This window comes from Carettochelys insculpta, chromosome 26 (assembly GCF_033958435.1).
Source record: "Carettochelys insculpta isolate YL-2023 chromosome 26, ASM3395843v1, whole genome shotgun sequence".
NCBI lineage: Eukaryota > Metazoa > Chordata > Testudines > Carettochelyidae > Carettochelys > Carettochelys insculpta.
The window spans coordinates 2,820,939-2,840,757 of NC_134162.1; the positions used below are offsets into that span (position 1 = coordinate 2,820,939).

At 64.3% G+C, this 19,819-nt stretch overlaps 2 protein-coding genes across 2 annotated transcripts in view; both read right to left on the reverse strand.

Annotated features, from left to right (window-relative positions):
* The window catches only part of KIF21B (kinesin family member 21B), a 76,506-nt gene extending 76,035 nt beyond the window's left edge, over positions 1-471 (reverse strand). Inside the window, exon 1 of the mRNA XM_074977298.1 lies at positions 339-471. Coding sequence (XP_074833399.1) covers positions 339-379 — 41 coding nt within the window. The 5' untranslated portion in view covers positions 380-471. The remainder of the gene's footprint in view (positions 1-338) is intronic.
* A 7,956-nt stretch (positions 472-8,427) lies between these two features.
* CACNA1S (calcium voltage-gated channel subunit alpha1 S) overlaps positions 8,428-19,819 on the reverse strand; it is an 84,796-nt gene continuing 73,404 nt past the window's right edge. Inside the window, exons 38-42 of the mRNA XM_074977324.1 lie at positions 18,702-18,830; positions 17,342-17,532; positions 12,051-12,100; positions 11,211-11,296; positions 8,428-9,493 (exon numbers count right to left, since the gene is read on the reverse strand). Coding sequence (XP_074833425.1) covers positions 9,269-9,493; positions 11,211-11,296; positions 12,051-12,100; positions 17,342-17,532; positions 18,702-18,830 — 681 coding nt within the window. The 3' untranslated portion in view covers positions 8,428-9,268. The remainder of the gene's footprint in view (positions 9,494-11,210; positions 11,297-12,050; positions 12,101-17,341; positions 17,533-18,701; positions 18,831-19,819) is intronic.

The window sequence follows — 19,819 nt, forward strand, 5'->3', positions numbered from 1 at the left end:
CTGCACCCCAGCGGAGGGGGAGGGGCTGCGGCAGCACATGGCACCTTTCCCTGCCCCCCCAGCCCCCACCTGCCCCCATCAACCCCCAGTACCCAGATCCCCTGCTCCCCAGCCCCCATCTTCCCCCCAACACCCTGCGGCAGCCAGCAGTCCCCCAGCACCCCCCAGTAGCCAACACCCCCCAGCCCCCTCACGCCCAGCACTCTCGAGTAGCCAACACCCCCTCAGCCCCCCAGCACGCCCCGGTACCCAGTACCCCCCGGGAGCCGGGAGCCAACAGCCTCGCCCCCCGCGCCCCCCGGTCCTCAGCAGCCCCGCACCCCCGGCCGGCCCCTCACCTCACGGCCACCTGCACGCAGCAGTCCCCGTGGCCGGCCATGGCCGCAGGCTCTCAGCGGCGCGGCCCGGGGAGCTGCGGGCGGAGCGGGGCGCTGCTCCATCCGCCGGGGATGCTGCACTCGGCGCGGCCGCGCTCCGCAGCGAAACTGACAAGCGGCGCAGGCTGCGAGCGGCGCTGCGGCCCAATCCGGAGGGGGGGGCGGGGCGGGGCGTGACGCGTGAGTGACACGCGCGGCAGCGGGATGGGGGAGGGAGGTTGGGGTGCAGGGGTAGGGGTAGGAGGGATGGAGTAAGGGGTTGAGGTGTGGGGCATGGGGGTAGGAGGGGGGTTGGGGTGCAGGGGGTGGGGTTAGGAGGGGGTGGAGTAAGGGGTTGAGGTGTGGGGCATGGGGGTAGGAGGGGGGTTGGGGTGCAGGGGTGGGGTTAGGAGGGATGGAGTAAGGGGTTGAGGTGTGGGGCATAGGGGTAGGAGGGCAGTTGGGGTGCAGGGGATGGGGTTGGGGGGGTGGAGTAAGGGGTTGAGGTGCGGGGCATGGGGGTAGGAGGGGGGTTGGGGTGCAGGGGTGGGGTTAGGAGGGATGGAGTACGGGGTTGAGGTGCGGGGCATGGGGGTAGGAGGGGGTTGGGGTGTAGGGGTGGGGTTAGGAGGGGGTGGAGTAAGGGGTTGAGGTGTGGGGCATGGGGGTAGGAGGGGGTTGGGGTGTAGGGGTGGGGTTAGGAGGGGGTGGAGTAAGGGGTTGAGGTGTGGGGCATGGGGGTAGGAGGGGGTTGGGGTAGGAGGGATGGAGTAAGGGGTTGGGGTGCGGGGCATAGGGGTAGGAGGGGGGTTGGGGTGCAGGGGTGGGGTTAGGAGGGATGGAGTAAAGGGTTGAGGTGTGGGGCATAGGGGTAGGAGGGCAGTTGGGGTGCAGGGGATGGGGTTGGGGGGGTGGAGTAAGGGGTTGAGGTGCGGGGCATGGGGGTAGGAGGGGGGTGGGGTTAGGAGGGGGTGGAGTAAGGGGTTGAGGTGTGGGGCATGGGGGTAGGAGGGGGGTTGGGGTAGGAGGGGTGGAGTAAGGGGTTGGGGTGGGGGCATGGGGATAGGAGGGGGTTGGGGTTCAGGGGGTGGAGGTCTGGGAGGGAGGTTGGGGGCAGGAGGAGGTTGGGGTGTAGGGGTGGGGTTAGGAGGGGTGGAGTAAGGGGTTGGGGTGGGGGCATGGGGATAGGAGGGGGTTGGGGTTCAGGGGGTGGAGGTCTGGGAGGGAGGTTGGGGGCAGGAGGAGGTTGTGACCAGGGGCAGAAGATTGGGGGTGCGGTTCAAGGCACGGGCTTTAGCCAGGAGGCACTCACCATAGCAGCTTTGGGTCTGGCTGTTAGGTCCAGTCTCAGCGCCTTGTGCCCCTCGGGGGCCAGAGAGGCAGCAGGTCTCCAGTGCTGCATGCTGTCCCAAGCAGCCAGAAATCAGCCAATGGGAGCTGCGAGGACTGGGCAGGGGGTGGAGCCAGCACAGAGCCCTCCCCCCAAGGGGCATTTTGCGCAGCATGTGGGGGGTGGAAGGCAGGGAACCTGACCAATGGCCCACTGGGTTACAGGGCACCAGTGGCCCACATATCTGGTGGGCTGGATTCAGCCCGTGGGCCATATTTTGCTGCCCTTGCTGGTGGAGCCTTCCGGGGGTGTGGGATCTGAGGCAACCCGCCGCCACATGCCCCACCCCTTCCCTGCTCCACCCCCCAACGAGGGTGACCACCTGCCCCGTTGTGGCCAGGACAGCCCTGTATTTGGGGCACCTGGAAGGTGTCCCTGCTTCTTTTTAACAAAGGGGCTATTTGCCCCATATTTGGGCCCCTCCGCAGGTGCAGCTGCTGGCTGGAAAGCACGTACTCACCTGGGGGAGGGAGCCCCCAGTTCCCAGCAACCCAATGCGTAGGGCAGCCGGGGAGGTTCCCCGTGGGGCGGCAGCCCTGTTCCCAGCACCCCAAGGCATGGGGCAGCTGGGGAGGTCCCCTGTGGGGTGGCAGCCCCCTTCCCAGCACCCTGAGGCTTGGGGCAGCCCCACCCCCAGGTGTCCCATATTTGGGCTTGAGAAATATGGTCACCCTAACCCTGACCCCTGACCCCGCCCCCCCGACCCCGGTCAGCTTGGCCAGGGATTACCTGGGGAAGGGGGAGGGCAGCAGCCCCCCAGGGGTCGCCTCCCCCTGCTTTGGGGGGGGCATTGCTGAGAGGGGCTGGGCCCAGGTGTGAAGGTGAGACTCATTTTTGAGGACTAACCATTAGCGGTAACTCTTTCCCCATCGTTTCCATGGCAACCGGAGGTGTACCAGAATAACATGATAGGCCAGAGGGTGCCAGGCCCCCATCCCTGCAAAGAGTGCCTGCTGCTGGTGATGTGGGGCAGCTGCGTGTCCCCGAAGAGCCCCTCCGCACCAATCCAAGCCAGGACCTGAAGAAGGGTGCTGGGCAGCTGGAAGGCAGGTCTCACTCACGGGCAGAAGCTGGGACTGTAAAAGACACAGCCACACCACCTTATCTGGAACCCAGCCAACTCCCAGCACTGGGGACACTGGGTTACTCATTTATAGCACCTCCAAAAGGGGGTTCTCTCTGCAGCTCAGCACCTGCCTCTGGATGGGAGCTGACCCTGCAGGTATTGGCCTCTCTTAGCAGGACACCCTGCTGGTCTCCCTTCTGCTTGTTGGCACAGCCTATGGCTATTTAGCTTGGGACAGGGGAGGGAATCCCAAGGGCCCCCTATCCTTCCTGTTAGAAAGCCCACACCAGTGGTGGGTTCCAGGACAGGGCTCAGCTCCTGGCGTGGGGCAGCTACAACCTCTGCAAGAATGGCACGAGGTGTACGGCGTCCCGCTGGAAACCCCCAGCCTGCTCCTCCAGAGCTGGGCACGGAGCAATACTAAATCAGTGAGACCCGGCCGGTGCCGTGCTGCCAAGGACCTGGCACCATTTCCCGCACGCCTTAGCCCCTGGCTGGGAATCAGCAGCATCAGACAGGGCCCCAGGCTCCTGAGAATTCCAGTGGCGTAAGCTGGCTCCTCCTGCGCGTAACAGCCAGCACACTGCCCCGCTGCCCCCCAAAGACGGTGAGAGAGACTGGCCTGGCTGAGGCAGCTCCCACCCCCATCATGGGTTAATGGGAGCTAGGCCCTTCCCCATAAGATCTTCCATCCCCACTCTGCCAGCATGCGCCCACCACGGCCCTCGGGCGTAGTGACGCCTGGCTTCCAGGCAAGACAGACAGTGCCCAGTTTGCGGGGGTGGTGGTGGTGGTGGTGGGGTGTCTGGATCACTCAAGAGATCTTATCCAGAGACCTCCCAGCTGGGCACAAGCAGGCCTGGATCAAAGTCATGCAGGGACCCTGCCACGTCCCCCACCACCCTCCAGACCCCACCCAGCTGAAGGAGACCCCCGAGCCACCTCCTCCCAAAGCAGATCGGCTTCTCTGAGGCTGGCTCGTGGGCCAGCTGGCTTCCTCCTTGGCTGCAGGCTGGCTGCAGACTCAGGCAGATGCTGTTGCCGTGGTTACCCGAGATGCTGGGATAGCCCCGCTGACTGGGGATGGACAGAGGCAGCATCTCTTAATCTGGCCAGAATTTGTCTGGCTGCTTTTGTGGGGCTCCCCTCATGGTAGCACCTCAGCTCCAGTGGGGCACAGACCTCCACCTGCCACCGCTCTCCCTCCAGGGTGGCTCTGCAGCCTGAGCCAAGACAGGCGAAGGAACCCGGGCCGAGTTCTCCTCCCCTGCTCCTGGGGCAGCCCACAGAGGGCTGTGCCGTCAGACTGGACAATGCCCCAGAGCCGGTTTCTCCCCGCTGCCTGCTGCATGGTTTAAGCCATTCTAGTTCATATGGAGAGCAGGACCCGCCCCCCGACACGCTCCCCTGGAATGGGCTGCGTGGACGCAGCTGGGCAGCATCCACACCCCTAACAGTGGCTCATGCATTATCCCACGGCAGGCACATCTCAGAGAACCGGAGCTGCTCTCCACCAGCCCGGGTCCAGCCCCAGCCCCTTTCCCAGGTCCGAATTCCGGTGGCCTGTAGGTGGCTTCCCTTGCCAGGTACCCACAAAGGCCCGACTGGGGGGAAAGTAAGGCCCAGGCAGCTGCAACCTGCAAGAAGGCCTGGGGGGGGGGCTCCCAGGCCAAGGGAGCTGCCGGAGGCCGCCTGGACTCAGTAAGGCCAGAGCAGCAGCTACCCAGGCGATCCCATTCTCACGGAGGCACCATGCCCCCAGGCCAGCTGGGGAGATGTGACCACAGAGACCGCCAGGCTTGGACGGAAAAATAACCAAATAAATCAAACGTTACAGAGCATCCGGAGGCGAGAACAAGAGAGTGACCGACAGCTGGAAAGATCAAAGCGCCCTTCCCCATGGCCTCTCCGGCCCACTGAAGAGCCGCTGCCCTGTTCCTGACCCCTCGGCTTGCTCCATGCAAGAGAGAGAGACGCCGAGGGAATGAAGATGAGGGGTGTCTGCAGGGATGTAGCTCCAGGTGGAGTGCGCGTGGTGCTCACCGCCCCCCCAGAGGTGGCTGCATTTCCCAGCTGCTGGTCATTTGCGGTGTGTCTGGAGAGCATTGTGCGTGACCCAACTCTGACCGTGCACCCTCTCTTCCCAACCAGCTGCTGTGGGCAGGGCCAGCCCCACAGAAGGGCAGCCGAGAGCCAGCTGCGGAGGGGGAGCTGGCGGTCAGGAAAGCAGGGCAAGTCCCTGGTTTACAGGAGCCCCCGGGAGCCTTCCCCTGCATGCCGGCGCTGGAGCTGAAGCAGAACCTGCTGCTCGGGAATATTTATTAAAGCCAGGCTCAGAGTTGGCAGCATCCCCAGTCTTGAGCCAGCTAGAGATGGCCTCTCTCCTGAGGGATCCGATCCTGGGCCACTTGCCGTTGGCTTTGGGGCGAGCTGGCTTCCACCACCAGCCTTCCTCATGCGCCGTATTTAGCAGTCACGGCCGCTGCTCTGGCCTTACTGAGTCCAGGTGGTCTCTGGCAGCTGCCCTGACCTGGGAGCCCCCAGGCCTTCTTGCGGGCTGCAGCTGCCTGGGCCACACTGTCCCCACAGTTGGGCTCCTGGGTCTTTGTGGGTACCTGCAAGGGAAGCCACCTGCAGGACACCGGTGCCCGGGGCTGTGTCAGCTCAGCTGTGGTGCTGCTTGGTCTCCAGCCCTGTCCTCTGCAAAGGCTTTATGCAGCCCTAGACTGCATACATGCAAGGGCTTGGCTTGTCCCATGCAGCTCGGGGGGCGCTGCTGGCCTGCCCGCTGTAGCACAGGCCTGGGATTCAGCCCTACCTCAGGTGAGCAGACCTTCCAGGAACCCAGCTAGTCTTGACTGAAAACTGCCCGACAGACTAGCCAGCCCAGGTGTGGGTGCAGAGGACTTGAAAATCTGCCCCCAGCCCTTTAACTACCCCAGCTGAGCTCAGGTGGCCACCCTTAGCCGGAGCCAGGCAGCCCCTCCACACTGCTGGGCTGAGCTAGGGCCGAGGGACCAGCTCGCACATGGGCTGCTGTGTGGTGGAGGGGTCCTTGCTTCAGGGGGCACTAGGGCCAGGCTCCGAGGGGCAGAATTCAGGGCTCTCAGCCCCTCTGAAAATCCACCGGCTTAGTCCTTGGCAAACACGCTGGAGAGTTCGGGGAATTACTGATCACAGGAGAAAAAGGTTCAAACCCAAAGCCCAAGGCCTTTGGCGGCAGACGCCATGCGGCTCTGCAGGAGAAACGACCCCGTGGCCAGCAGGGACTTGGCTAGTCACCTCCTCTGTCCCTCGGAGCGGCCAGGACGGGGCTGGCTCGCCTGCTGCAGTTCTGGTGGGCTGCTGCACGCGGGGCTTGCCCTACAGGCGTTTGACCCCGCCGTTACTGGAGGAGAAGAGACAATACAGCTTCCCACCACCTCCTCAGGGTACAAGTCACTGCAGAGGCCTGGGACCGGCAGGTCAGGCCCCCTGCTCACTTCCCGGGGGGGGGCGGGGGGACCAGGGCAGGACACCCTCCCTCACTGGGCTGGCATGGGGCAGGTGTAGGGGCAGAGCTGTCTCCTCTCGCCGCTGGCCTCAGGTCGGGTGAAGTGACGGCAGAGAGGGGGCAGGAGGAAGAAAGGAACGCCCCGGGGGAAGGAGAAGGGAGCTGGCTCTCGCACGCCCGGCGCGGCTGGGCCGGTGTCCTCACTGTGGTTTGCTGAGCAAGAGCAGAGCAGCTGCGCTCCTGGGGCTGTTCCCAGAGCTCCTGGCGCGTGCGAGGGACACAAGGCCTCTGCAGCGGAGCTTTTCAGGCTCATGTGCCACAGTGGCCACGCCTGGAAAGCAGCAACGGCTCCGCTGACCCAGCAGCAACTGCCACAGCTGTACTGCCCGGGCCCTGCCCTGCCCCGCAGGAGGCAACCGTGCTGGGCGACGGGCACCGACGGACAAGCGCTGCCGTGGACTTGCCTGGCCCTGAATTGGCAGCTGAGCCCAGCCAGGTAGACGGCGGGAAACTTTCTCCTCTCAGCTACATAGGTGAGGCCCTAGACCAGCCCTGGCCTGTGCCCCCGACCCACCCAGCACCAGCGCCCCCACGGAATGCTGCCAGTCCCAGCCCATGGGACACCTGGGTGCAGAGCCAGCCCTTTGATACCCCTGGCAGGGAGCAGACCCCTGGGTCACATGAGCCAGTGAGGAGCTGGAGGCCTTGACAAAGCCCCATTGTGGGACAGGAAGTGGGAACGGCCTGTCGGGGGGGGGGCGGGCTGCACATAAAGCGCCCCCCCCCCGGCCCGCCCCCTTGGGTCTCAGCTGGAATGAGAGCAGCCGGGTGTGCCCGGCGGGTGAAGCTCGTGTTGCGGGGATGGCAGAGGGGGAGCCGGGGCCGGGAGCTGGAGCTGGAGCCCGCCGGGCGAAGGGTGAGGGGCACGATTTCCCTGGGAGAAGGAACAGCGCGCTGGGAGGGACGTGTCCACCACCGGCAGGGGCGGCTAACTCCGCTGGGACGCACCAGCCGGCTGCTGGAGCCAGCGGGGCCCATTCTCCACCCGAGCGACGCAGCAGGCCAGCCCCGACACGGAGGTCTGACCAAACACTTGGCAGACGTCTCCTGCAGCAGAGGGGCCAGATGCCCCTTAAAGCCCCCCAGCTTCTGGGGGAAGAGCCCCATGTTCCAGCTGAGCCCAGGCATCCTTGGCGGTGCACGAGGGACCCGTGCCTGGAGTTTCTGCCAGCCTGGCTCCCCTGCCATGCCCATGATCCTGCACCGCCCAAGTCACTGACGGCCTGGCCTCTGGCCCCCCCTCCTACTTGCCGGGGCTGGGCTGCAGATGCGCCTTGCCACGGCCACTGCCCGTTTGTTAAGTTAACAAATAAACAGGCTGGGTGCGAGCAGATGGGCTCTTTCGATTCAGCACCTCCCCTGGGACCCATCACTTCGCTGCATTTTAATCTAGATTAGCCGGCAAGCAGCCAGGGCTGAGCTAGCGTCTGCTGCGCTGCCTGAGAACGGAGCGTGCAGCCTGGGGTCGCAGGCAGACAGCCTGGCAGCAGCAGCCCTGGCCAACAGTGGGTGCTGTGCGGCTAACACCCACGGCCAGGCCAGAAGGGCAGCACAGCCTGATCCCTGCCGCTACTGGGCCGTCTCTGGCCTGGTCCCAGATCCCAGCGTGGTGGGTCCGATTTCCCCAAGAGCGTCGGGCTCCTTGGCTGGTTTGCCTGGGGAGAGGGTAAATTCAGCAGCCAGCCCCGACCCAACTTCCAAGCCCTATTGGGGTCCTTTCCTGCTACAGATGACTCTGGTGCTGGTCAGTGCCATGTGGTAAGGGCTGCCATAGACGGCACGCGGCTGGATTATCAGCTAATCACGGAGAAGCCACATCTCTGGCTGGTACAGAGTGGCACAGCTCTCTGGGATTACGCCAGCAGGGAATCTGTACGTTCCCAGGCCATCCGAGACCCTAGGCAGACCTCCCACCTAACACAGGCTGGAGAATTTCGACCTATTGCCCCTGCCTTGTCCCTGAGCTTGAGCATAGTTTTTGGAAAGAGCCACTCACACCCCACTAGGAGTGTTGTTCTAATTTATTTCACCCCTCTCTCCCCCGGCTAAGGACGGGCATGGAAGCACCTCACTTGCCTTTATTAGGTTGCTGAGAACAAACACACAGGTAATTTGACTCCTCTGCTAGGAATGCCACCTGCCCAGGGTGAAGCGAATGCTGCAAGGGAGAACCATCCATCCGTCCCTGGGTTACACGCGTGTCCAGAGCTGGCAGAGCCCTGAGCAGCTGGGTCCTCTCCGGGGGCTCCCGGGCTCACCTGCTATGGGGCACGTTTGCCCTCCAAGGGCAGGCTCCGGGCTCGGCCGGAGGGCACCTGGCTGACGGCACAGCACAGAGGAAGGGCTGCGATGCCAGCGGACGGCTGCACTTCGGGTTAGGGCTCTGGCTGGGACTCGGATGTGGGTTCAGGTCCCCTGTTGGCCACAGACTCCCCTGGTGTCCCTGCAGACCTTGGCCGGGCGGGTCTGTACGTACAGGGTAACACGGTTGGGAGGTGGCTCGTTTGCTGCTCACCAGCAGGGCCCCCATTGCAGGCAGGCCCCCAGGGGCTCCACTGGCCATCTCTGGTGAAAGCCAGAGCAGCGAAGGCCAGAGCCGTGCAGCAGATCTCCATGTCACGGGGACTTAGAGTGAGCACGTCCTGCCCACGCGGCACCGGATGCCCCTGGAGGAAATGACCCTGGAGTCCAGGAGCTCCTCCGCAAACAGGCCGACAAGTCCATCCCCAGCTCCCTCGGCCTGGCCTGGGGCAGAGAGCAGCAGTCAGGGCTGTGCGTGGGAGGGGACCGGCACTGTTTCCATGGTAACCCCATCACGACACACAAAGGACCGGCACCTCCCGGCTGGCGACCCGGGCATGGGGGGGGATGCCCAGCGGCGCCTTGCGGGCAGGATCTGGAGGTCAGCGCTGGGAGCCAGGCGTACTGGGCCGAGGGGAGCTGTGCAGGGCTGTAGCCAAGGCATGTTGATGAGAGCTGGGCTCTGCTCCTGCTGGGCTTTTCCTGCCCTCCAGCAGCTCAGCTGCCACCTCCATCTCCAGCTGGCAGGCGGCGGCCAGCTTGGCGTTCATCACTGGGACAAAGGGGGGGGCGTGGGCCAGAGCCCCGCGGCCTCCGCAGCACAGCTCCTGCGGCAGAACAAAGTGTCAAGGCCTCACTGCTCCGCCTGTGGAGAAACCCTCCCTGGCCTCCAGGCAGCTGGTGCCTGGGCCTCCCGCCTGCACGCACGCGTGGGGCTGGGAGCCATCGCGCGGCGGGAGAACTGGGGCCTACAGCAAAGTGTGGGCAGGAGCTCAGTAAATTCCCTGTGGGCAGCTCCACCAGTGCCCCTCCATCCTGATCCACAGCTACCCCGGCCCTGGCTGCTCCCACCCCCAGCTCCGCCAGTGCCCCCAAATCTCCACCCCCAGCTACCCTGGCCCTGGCTGCTCCCACCCCCAGCTCCGCCAGTGCCCCCAAATCTCCACCCCCAGCCACCCCAGCCCTGGCTGCTCCCACATCCAGCTGTGCCAGTGCCCCCGAATCCCCACCCGCAGCCACCCCGGCCCTGGCTGCTCCCACCCCCAGCTCCGCCAGAGCCCCTGAATCCCCACCCCCAGCTATCCCAGCCCTGGCTGCTCCCACACCCAGCTCTGCCAGAGCCCCCGAATCCCCACCCCCAGCTATCCCAGCCCTGGCTGCTCCCACACCCAGCTCTGCCAGAGCCCCCGAATCCCCATCCCCAGCTATCCCAGCCCTGGCTGCTCCCACCCCCAGCTCCGCCAGAGCCCCCGAATCCCCATCCCCAGCCACCCCGGCCCTGGCTGCTCCCACACCCAGCTCCACCAGTGCTCTCGAATCCCCACCCCCAGCCACCCCGGCCCTGGCTGCTCCCACACCCAGCTCCGCCAGAGCCCCTGAATCCCCACCCCCAGCCACCCCGGCCCTGGCTGCTCCCACACCCAGCTCCGCCAGTGCCACTCCATCCTGATCCACAGCTACCCTGGCCCTGGCTGCTCCCACCCCCAGCTCCGCCACAGCCCCCGAATCCCCACCCCCAGCCACCCCGGCCCTGACTGCTCCCACACCCAGCTCCACCACAGCCCCCGAATCCCCACCCCCAGCCACCCCAGCCCTGACTGCTCCCACCCCCAGCTCCGCCACAGCCCCCGAATCCCCACCCCCAGCCACCCCGGCCCTGACTGCTCCCACACCCAGCTCCACCTGTGCCCCCAAATCCCCACCCCCAGCCACCCCAGCCCTGGCTGCTCCCGCACCCAGCTCCACCAGAGCCCCTGAATCCCCACCCCCAGTCACCCTGGCCCTGGCTGCTCCCACCCCCAGCTCCGCCAGTGCCCCCAAATCTCCACCCCCAGCCACCCCAGCCCTGGCTGCTCCCACACCCAGCTCTTTACCTGCTCCTGTGGCTCTGGACCTCCTGCTTTCTACCTGTGGCTGGGGCAGCAGATATCCACCGCCCCTTTTCCTGGATTCAGATGCAGATGTGGGTGCCACTTTTGTAACCACCCAGGGCTCTGCCTGCGGTCTCAGCAGAGGCTCCAGCCCCGTAGGTCACCCCAGCGCCAGTGGGAAGAAGGAATGGGTGCTGGAGACGGGGCCCTTTGGGCGCCTCGTGGCAGACACTGGGCCGGGAGCACAGGCTCCGTCCTGCTTCCAGGGGCCAGCCAGGCTGACGCAGAGGCAGCGCCCAACACGAGGTGCCTGGCTGGGATCTCCGCACAGCTGGCCCTGCGGCACCCAGGGGCTCCAGTGCTGAGGGTGCTCGGCTGTGCTGAGTAGCCCAAAATGAGTGTGAGACCGGCCCTGCCTCCCAGATGGCTCCTGTGGTACAACAGCGCCATTTACCTGCAGCCCTGACTCCGGGCATTCACCGACGCTGGCTGCCGGCGTCCTGTCCAGCCGCCGCTGCAGGCAGAAGGAACAGTTGTGCCCTGAGAGGAAGGGAATGGGGAGCGTCAGGTGGGTGCCCACAAGAAGGCCTCGGTGCACAGGGCAGCCAGCCGAGAGGGGCAGGGGAACCGGCTGGGCCCCTAGCTCATGAGAAAGCAATCCCCTGTCCGAGCAGAGCATGGGCCTCCCTTCAGCCCTGCACCCAGCTCTCCCTGCCCCTGCCCAGGCCAGCACCCGGGGATGGGAAAGGGGGATCCCAGACAACCCCTCCTGGACACCGCTCCGACGTCCTGCGTCCGCCGGCGGAGGGGGAAACTTGGCCCGCAGCACCCCAGGAAATTGTGCCGCCTCCTTCCCCTCCCTGGCAGGGCCCTGGCTCGCCGGGAGAAAGGACCCCCCAGAACTGGCACCCCCAGGGAAGAGGATTCTCTGCTGCAGGGCAGTGCAGAGTTGGCTGCTTTTCCTGTTGCTCAGCTCATCCTCAGGGCCGAGAAGGAACAGCCCCCCTCCCCCAGCTGCCCTGGTGAAAAATGGGGTCCCACCCTGATATAACGGGGGCCCTCCCTCCAGCACTCTCCCAATAATACAGGGGCCTCCCTCCCACCCCCTGACCAAGCAGGATCTATCTCCCCAGCCACGGGTGAAACCCAGGGCCCGCCCCACGCCCGTTGTTGGCGAGCAGGGGGTTCCCCAGGTCACAGCTCTGCCAGCCCAGGACACCAGGCATGGGCCAGAAGTGGCCAGCGTGGTGACGCAGCAGGAGCTGACCCAGAGCAGAGTGCAGCCAAGGCTGACCTGGTGCCAGCAGCATTCGATCTCCCTCCAGCTCATCTTCATACTGCAACCTGTCAGGGGCAGGAGAGAGGGTCAGGCTGTGGCACGGACCACCGCCTGGTACCCCGCGAAGCGTGTCAGTCGCCAGGCACTACACTCGCTGCCTCCTGCCCTCGCTCCGCTGCCACTCCCTCCTCTGTCCTCGTCCTCTGCTTCAGCACCTCCGCGCACATCCCCTCCCGCCCCCTCCGCCCCCCAGCAGCCGAACAAAATCAGCACAAACGTCACTTGTGGTGGAGAGAGAAACAATGATTGGCCAGCCCCGGTGAGAGGGGCTGAAGGTTGCCCACAAGTACTGGATGGACGGACGGACGGACGGACAGATAGATGGACGGCTAGATGGATGGAGGGACAGACGGATGGACAGATGGATGGACGGACAGATGGACAGATAGATGGAGGAAGGACGGACGGACAGATGGATGGACGGATGGATGGATGGAGGAAGGACGGACGGACAGATGGAAGGATGGACGGACGGACGGACGCGTCTGAGATGGAGAGATGGAAGGGTACACAGAAGGGTCTCTCTGGGGACTAGACAGCCAGCCAGCCAGATGTGGAGGATGGGACTGGGCAGACAGGCCAGGCATCACTCGGCGCGAAGGAGAGGAGACTAGCTGGAGGTTTGGAGACGTTTCAGGCGAGGGGGCTCCGGCCCCGGGCTTGCAGACGCCGGTGCTCTTTGGGTTGGAGGCTGCGGCCGGGCGGCGGGCGCATGGCTCTGCAGTCACATCTCAGGCTCTGAACGAGGGCGCGAGGGAGACGTGAGCCTGTGACCGCTCAGCGCCTTCTCAGCGGTGAAGCCAGGCCCTCCGCAGCAGAGAGGAAGGAGGCCGGGAGGTGGAGCATCTCAAAGAACTCCAGTTACTGCCAGGAATGGCGCCCTCCCTTCCTCGCTGAGCGTCTGGCCTGGTGGCCCTCTATCGCTGGTGACTCTGGAGCCGTAGTGCAGAGCAGGCGGGCCAGGAAGGCGAGTTAGGGACTGTTCAGAGAGCAGAGCCACCAGGGGCTGTGTCCTCTCTGGAAGCAGGTGAGATGGCACATGCTTGACCCAGGAGTGGCACAAGCCCAAGTCGCAGTCGTGCAGATTTCTGCCACGGGCACATCCTCCAGCCCGGATAGAGACGTGGGCCGAGCTCTGGTGGAATGTGCTGGCGCCAGGGCGCGAGGGGAGGTTGGCAGCGGAACACACCAATTCTGTCAGAGCCGGTTAAAATACAACCTGCAACACCCAGACAACCCCTGTGTGGGAGCCCGCTGGCCTTTCGTGCACTCAGCCAGCAACACAAGTGGTCGGGGAGAGGCCCTCAGGGACGTGGCTCTGTGCACACAGAGGGCAAAAGCCCACCTGCCATGCAGTGGATGAAGGCTCCCACCCTCTCTGCAGGCTTGAGGCCATGGGCAGAACACTGGTCTCCGGGTTAAGGCGATCATCCAAGGGATGGGGACTTCGTACAGCCTTGTCCTTCCGGGATCGTGGGATACGCCAGGCTGGCCAGGGTTGATCCCAGCTCTCCCATCCGTCTGCCCGAAGTAATGGTGCCCAGGGATGAAGATTTGAAGGAGACACGGAGCAGAGAGGAGATGGCTGCGGGGTGAAATAGGGAGGGAGAGCTCACCCAGAACAGATTGCCTCTCGCTGTTGTGGGCTCCTGAGTGCCTCCAGTACAGGTCATCCTCTCACCATGGAGCCAGGATTGATTTCTGGTGACTGATGTGAAGACCTAGAGACTGGAATGAAGTTAATGCCTTGCCCACGGCTGATTGGGCCTCTTGGAGCGATCAATGCCTGATCAACTAGGTGTCTAAATAAGGGAATAACAAATGCAATGGGGAGCGGTCACAGAAGACTCCTTGGGGGACTGTTCCCCAGGGTGCTGATCATGCCACTGACACCCACCTTCTTGCTCTCTGGGGCTCCCAACACCTCATCCTGCTGGGTTAGACCCTCTGGTCCCCCCCAGCCAAGGCACAGAATTGGGGTTTCTGCCCCCCTTCCCTGCAGAGCAATGCAGATTGCTTCAGCTCTGGAAGATGCAGTTCTAGGGCACAGCACACAATAAATCCGTCTCTCTGTGTGCAAAGTTTTGTACAGGGAGGACTCATCAGGTAAGTCCCTTTCTCAACAGAAAGGCACAGCGGTGCCCCTGTCTTGATAACTATAATTTACGGTGGGCTTGATCAGAAACAAAAGTTTTATTACGCATAAGAAGTAGGACATAAGTGGCTATAAGCAAAAGCAGACAGCTCAAAGTAAGTTATTTAATGAAAATGAAAAGATAACACACAGCTAGTTCTGACTCCAGTACAAAATTTACCACATGTCAATTCTTACCCTAAAGAACTGTTCTCATGTCAGGTAAAACTTCCAACCAGAGCTCTTTTTCTGTCATTTGGGTCAATAGCCTTTTGTAGTTCCTTGTTTCCTCTTAGGGTGTGTCAGAACCATTGCTGAAATGATCTTTTTTCCCCAGGCTGGAAACCTTTGTTTTGCAAACCTTCTCTTCTCATGGAAAAACACTGAATCAAAATGGCTTTCAGTGCCAGGTGGTGTGGTCGCATGTCTTTCTAGCACCAACCACTTCTAGCCTTACCTGACAAACAAGGCTGTTTGCAAGCTCATCACGGAATACATCGTTTTGTCAGTCTTTAAAGTGCTGAGTTTCTGCTGTTTTGTTTTGCAAGTTGATCATCCGGCCAGGAGGGTGTGACTGAGCCTGACCAGTTATCGGCTGGGAAGGAATTAGGGTGAGGGAAGTGCTTGGTGGGATGTAGCATTTTTTATCAGATCTCTTTCAGGTGGGTGGAGCTGTGGCCAGTGCTGGCCACAAAGTATGCACCGGGGGTAGCAGTGCCTTAGTAAAGGGTGGAGCATGTTTTCCTTGAGGATATTCAAAATGTTCACCGAAGCATGTTAGACTCTTGGACTCCCTCTAGCAGGATTTGAAGGGAGCCGGCTAGCCTGAGTCCCGGCATGTTCTGTAATCACCCGCAGAGGAGGGTGGGGTGCCATTGCTGCCCTGGGGCAGACGAAGAAGTCTCCTCGGAAGGTGAGACCTCCTCAGGCTGAGGCGCTGACTCCTGCAAGGACTGCACGCAGCCAGAGATGGAAACAGGGCTGCCACGGGTGAGGTGCGGCCATTGAGTGCCTGCGTTCTCGTCTTGGTCTTCCATAGACTTGTTCACCAAAATGGCCCCCGGGCTCCCCGCTGACAGGAGGTAGGAAGAGGCTCCAATGACAGCCACCGTCTCTGCGTCCGAGGTGCTGGGCGGGTTCTCGTGTCCTGCTCGGTAGGGGCCCTCCAGGAGCCGGAGGGGACGGCAGCAGGGTGCAGTCCTGTAGCGAGATCTCAGAGGCTCTGGGGGTGGCTCAGGTTGAGGGGCTGGTGCTGACCGTTGCCATGGGCAGGCTTCAGCCTGCAGCTGCCTGAGCAGGGCTGGTGGGTGCTGGCAGAGCTCCACACCAATGGAGTTTTTCTCATCCGAAACGATGAGCTCTCCAGACAGAAACAACCTGGAGGGGGCCCAGCAGCCTGGGGCCGAGACCAGCCGGTGCTCCCCTGAGATGGACATTGCTGCAGCACAGAGGTGGACGCAGGGGCCTGGCTGTCTTCAGAGCTGGGGTCGGAAGCCCACGTTGAGGGACCTGTGCACATCCTGGTGCTCACAGGACCAAGCAGCGTCCCTGCAAGGGGTGCTCTGGCAGAGGGCCTCGCTCCTTAGATCCGAGCGCTAGCAGCTGGTGTGCTCAGATCCACCAAGCCCTGTGCAGACGCTGCCGGGGCGCAGGCCAAGGGAGTCCCACAGCTTGGGGCCCCAGCCAGGGCCCTTGTGCATCGATGTAGGTAACAGCCAGGGGGCTGGAGGAGCGAGCCTCCTTCAGTGCCCTGCTGCCCCCAAGCGCGCCGTAACAGCTGCACTTCTGCGCAGAATGAGACCCGCGACCAGAGCGTTGGCCTGGGGCTGCAATTACACAGCCTGAGCTGCAGCTGGGCCCGGCGCCACCGGCTTCCCCACTGCGAGAGCCGCCTTTTGCCAGTCTCACTCAGTCTGCTCCATTCTGCCCCCCGCAGCGCCCCACACACCCTCCGGGGCCAGATCTGCCACGGGGGTAAATGGGAAACCTCTGGCAGCCGCCAAGGGCCTGCGCTGGGACGCGGGCGACCCCCTGCTGGCGGGAACAGGGCCCGCACTGGCTGTGCTGGGAGAGCCCCAGGCGCCCTGCCCCACTTGTTAAAGAGGGGCTGTGTTCTCCTCTACCTCACACTGGCCCTGTGGGAGGCCCAGTGCAGAAGGCGTGAGGCTGCCTGGCCATGGAGAGCGTGTTCCAGGGGCAGTAACTGAGACCCAGGCATGGGGCACCCAGCGGCACGACAACGACTATGGTCTCTGGAGACCGGCAGGCAGAAACTGCTCTGCCCATAGCTAAAGGGGGGTTGGATGTGCAGTGTCGACCCCCCAGTATAAGCCTATGCACACATGCTCATGTATGTACACGTGCCCCCAGCCCCTGTAGCTGCACCCGTGTACACCTCCCCCCAGCCCCTGCACCCGCGCACGCCTCCCCCCAGCCCCTGCGGCTGCACCCATGCACCCCTCCCCCGGCCCCTGCGGCTGCACCCATGCACGCCCCCCCGGCCCCTGCGGCTGCACCCATGCACGCCCCCCCGGCCCCTGCGGCTGCACCCATGCACGCCCCCCCCGGCCCCTGCGGCTGCACCCATGCACGCCTCCCCCCGGCCCCTGCGGCTGCACCCATGCACGCCTCCCCCCGGCCCCTGCGGCTGCACCCATGCGCGCCCCCCCCGGCCCCTGCGGCTGCACCCATGCGCGCCCCCCCCGGCCCCTGCGGCTGCACCCATGCGCGCCTCCCCCGGCCCCTGCGGCTGCACCCATGCGCGCCTCCCCCCGGCCCCTGCGGCTGCACCCATGCGCGCCTCCCCCCGGCCCCTGCGGCTGCACCCATGCACGCCCCCCCGGCCCCTGCGGCTGCACCCATGCACGCCCCCCCCGGCCCCTGCGGCTGCACCCATGCACGCCTCCCCCCGGCCCCTGCGGCTGCACCCATGCACGCCTCCCCCCGGCCCCTGCGGCTGCACCCATGCACCCCTCCCCCCGGCCCCTGCGGCTGCACCCATGCACCCCTCCCCCCGGCCCCTGCGGCTGCACCCATGCACGCCTCCCCCCGGCCCCTGCGGCTGCACCCATGCACGCATGCCCCCGGCCCCCGGCCCTGCGCACAGCATTACCCGGCAGCTGCATTGCTGTTGTTGGTGTTGGTGTTCCTGGCCGGCGGGAAGTCATCGAGGAAGACGGGGGAGTCCAAGTCTTTGGTCCCCGCTTCGGAGAACTGCAGGGGTCTCTGGCTGGTCACGTGGGGCTGCAGGGGGCTGTGCCGGTCCAGGAAGGAGTCGACCTGGCCAAACAAGCCGCCCGTCCGCTGGAGCCAAGGGGAGAGACCGAAGCAAGCCGTGACCGCGGGCTCCCCTGAGGCCTCGCCGCCCTGACGGGGCCGGGTGACACAGGCGGTCCGAGGGGCTGGACCCATGGCAGAGGCCAGTGATGGCGGCTGCGTTTAAAGTCCGGCCCAGCAGGGCAGCAGCAAGAACAGCCCCGTTCTCCCAGAGTGGGCCTCAGGCAGATCTCAAAGCGCTTCATGAACAGCACCAAGCACCTCACTGCAGGGGGGAAGCTGAGGCACAGAGGGGGGATGTGACTTGCCCTGCCACCCAGGAGCTGCAGGGCAGAGGTGGGACTGGAGTGCAGCTCTCTCCAGTCCTGGGGCACCTGGCGGACAAACAGATTTTTTGGAGCATACACTGCTGTGGGCAAAGCCCCGCTTGGTCCGATGCACGCAGGGCTCCTCGTTGTTTCTGTGGGTGCAGACTAACACGGCCACCCCCGATACACTCGAGGGTTGCGGCCCAGCCCCAGCCCATCCAATAGGCAACGCTGCCTCGCCTACCAGATTAACCCCCCGCACCATTCGCAGGCCGGCTCTGAGCACACGGGCCGCCGGAGGAGTGAGACCTGGCACCGCACGCTTGCCCTGGTTATCGCCACACACAGCCAGCCGGAAGCTCCCAAGCTCGTGTGTGCAGAGGGAGTCGCTGTCAGCAGTGTTGGGGCTAGGACACATAGTGGCAGAGCTGCTCACACCCGCTAGCCAGCCCCTGCTGGTTACGAGCATGGGTTCCTACCCTGCACCGCGCTCAGTGGGTCAGTAGCACCATCTCCACAGCTCAGCCCGGGGGATGTGCTGGGTGCCTGCCCACCCAGAAACCCCAGCACGCAGGTCACCAGCCTGCCTCTCCCTAGGCCAGAGCAGAGGGCGACCCAGGCTGGCGTTAGCCAGTCAGTGACGTGCTCCCTTGGGACGGGAGCTCTCCTCTGTGGTCAGATGCGTCTCCACGGACCATGGCATCTCCCACGCCGGTGGCTTCGGTCCAGGCCCACCAGCGAACACGCCCTCCCAGAGCTGCGTCTTGCCAGGCACCCAGCAGCATGAGAATGGCCATGATCTCCAGCATCACGGCTGCCGGCTCTGTGGGTGCCGGACTCTGTGTGGGGCTGGTAGAGGTTGCGGGAGATACATCTGGCTGTGCTCACCCGGTATATCCCTTCCTCTATCGCTGCCTCCATCATGGCCCTCTCCAACTCCTCCTCGGCGGTCAGGTCCCCAGAGATCGCTCGGCGGATCTCAGGCACAGCTTCCTCCTCAATGCTTCGCAGGCCGGCCTGCTCAGACGGACGGAGACAGGGAAATCACTCACGGGACAGTCTGGGGGCAGCCCCAGACCTCAGCCCTGCCCTGCTCTGCCTTCTCTAAGCCGGGACTGCCCCACTTGTGTCCCCACACTGTCCTCCCGCACCAGCTGATGCAGCAGCCTCTCCCACCACGCCAGCTCTGCGCCCCGGGAGTGGAGGAAAGGGGGACCCAGAAGTGACTTCACGTTATGGGGCTGGAGGGGAAACAGGCTGAGCTGGGGTGTCTCTAGGGCATCAGGGACTCTGCCCCTCCTGCAGGGCCATGTGGCGCTGGCCCAGCCCTCTTTGCATGTGTTGGACCGGCTCTGTTCCCCCCACTCCTGGAGAAGGCCGTGGAGGCTGAGCACGGCTCTGTCCCAGGCTGGACAAGAGAAATACCCGCCTCTCCCAGGGACGAGCCCTCTGCGCTCCAGACCTGCTGCCAGCCACGGACACAGGAAGGCTGGATGCCGGTTGAGACCCTTGTGTGGGGCTTTTGTTCCATCAGCCAGAAGGGGAGGGAGGCCAACGTGAGCCTCGTACCAGCCCTGGTCCCTGCCTCTTTTTCCCCATTTCACAAGTGGGTACTGAGGCAGACAGGAGGGAAGCAGCTTGCCCCCGGCTACTCAACATGCCAGTAGCAGAGCGGGGAAAGAACTCAGGAGTCCTGCTGCTCCCCACCGTGCTCCATCCTCTAGATCGGGCTGCCGGCAGAGCCAGAGCCAGGGAGGCCACAGAAGGAGCTGCAGGAAGGGCGGGTCGAGGACACCGGCTCTGCGATTCCATCGCAAGAAGCTTAGGCTCGGCCCCAGTCCCACCTGTGTGCAGCAGAGACTGACCGCCAGGCGCGGAGACAGCTCCTCTCGCCGCGGGCAGCTTGTCTGGCCTCAGCTGGCTCATCCAGCAGCATGCAGCCCCTCTTCTTCCATTCCCAGGCACAGCGCTGCCACCCACCCACCAGTCCCTGTCTGCAGCTCCCT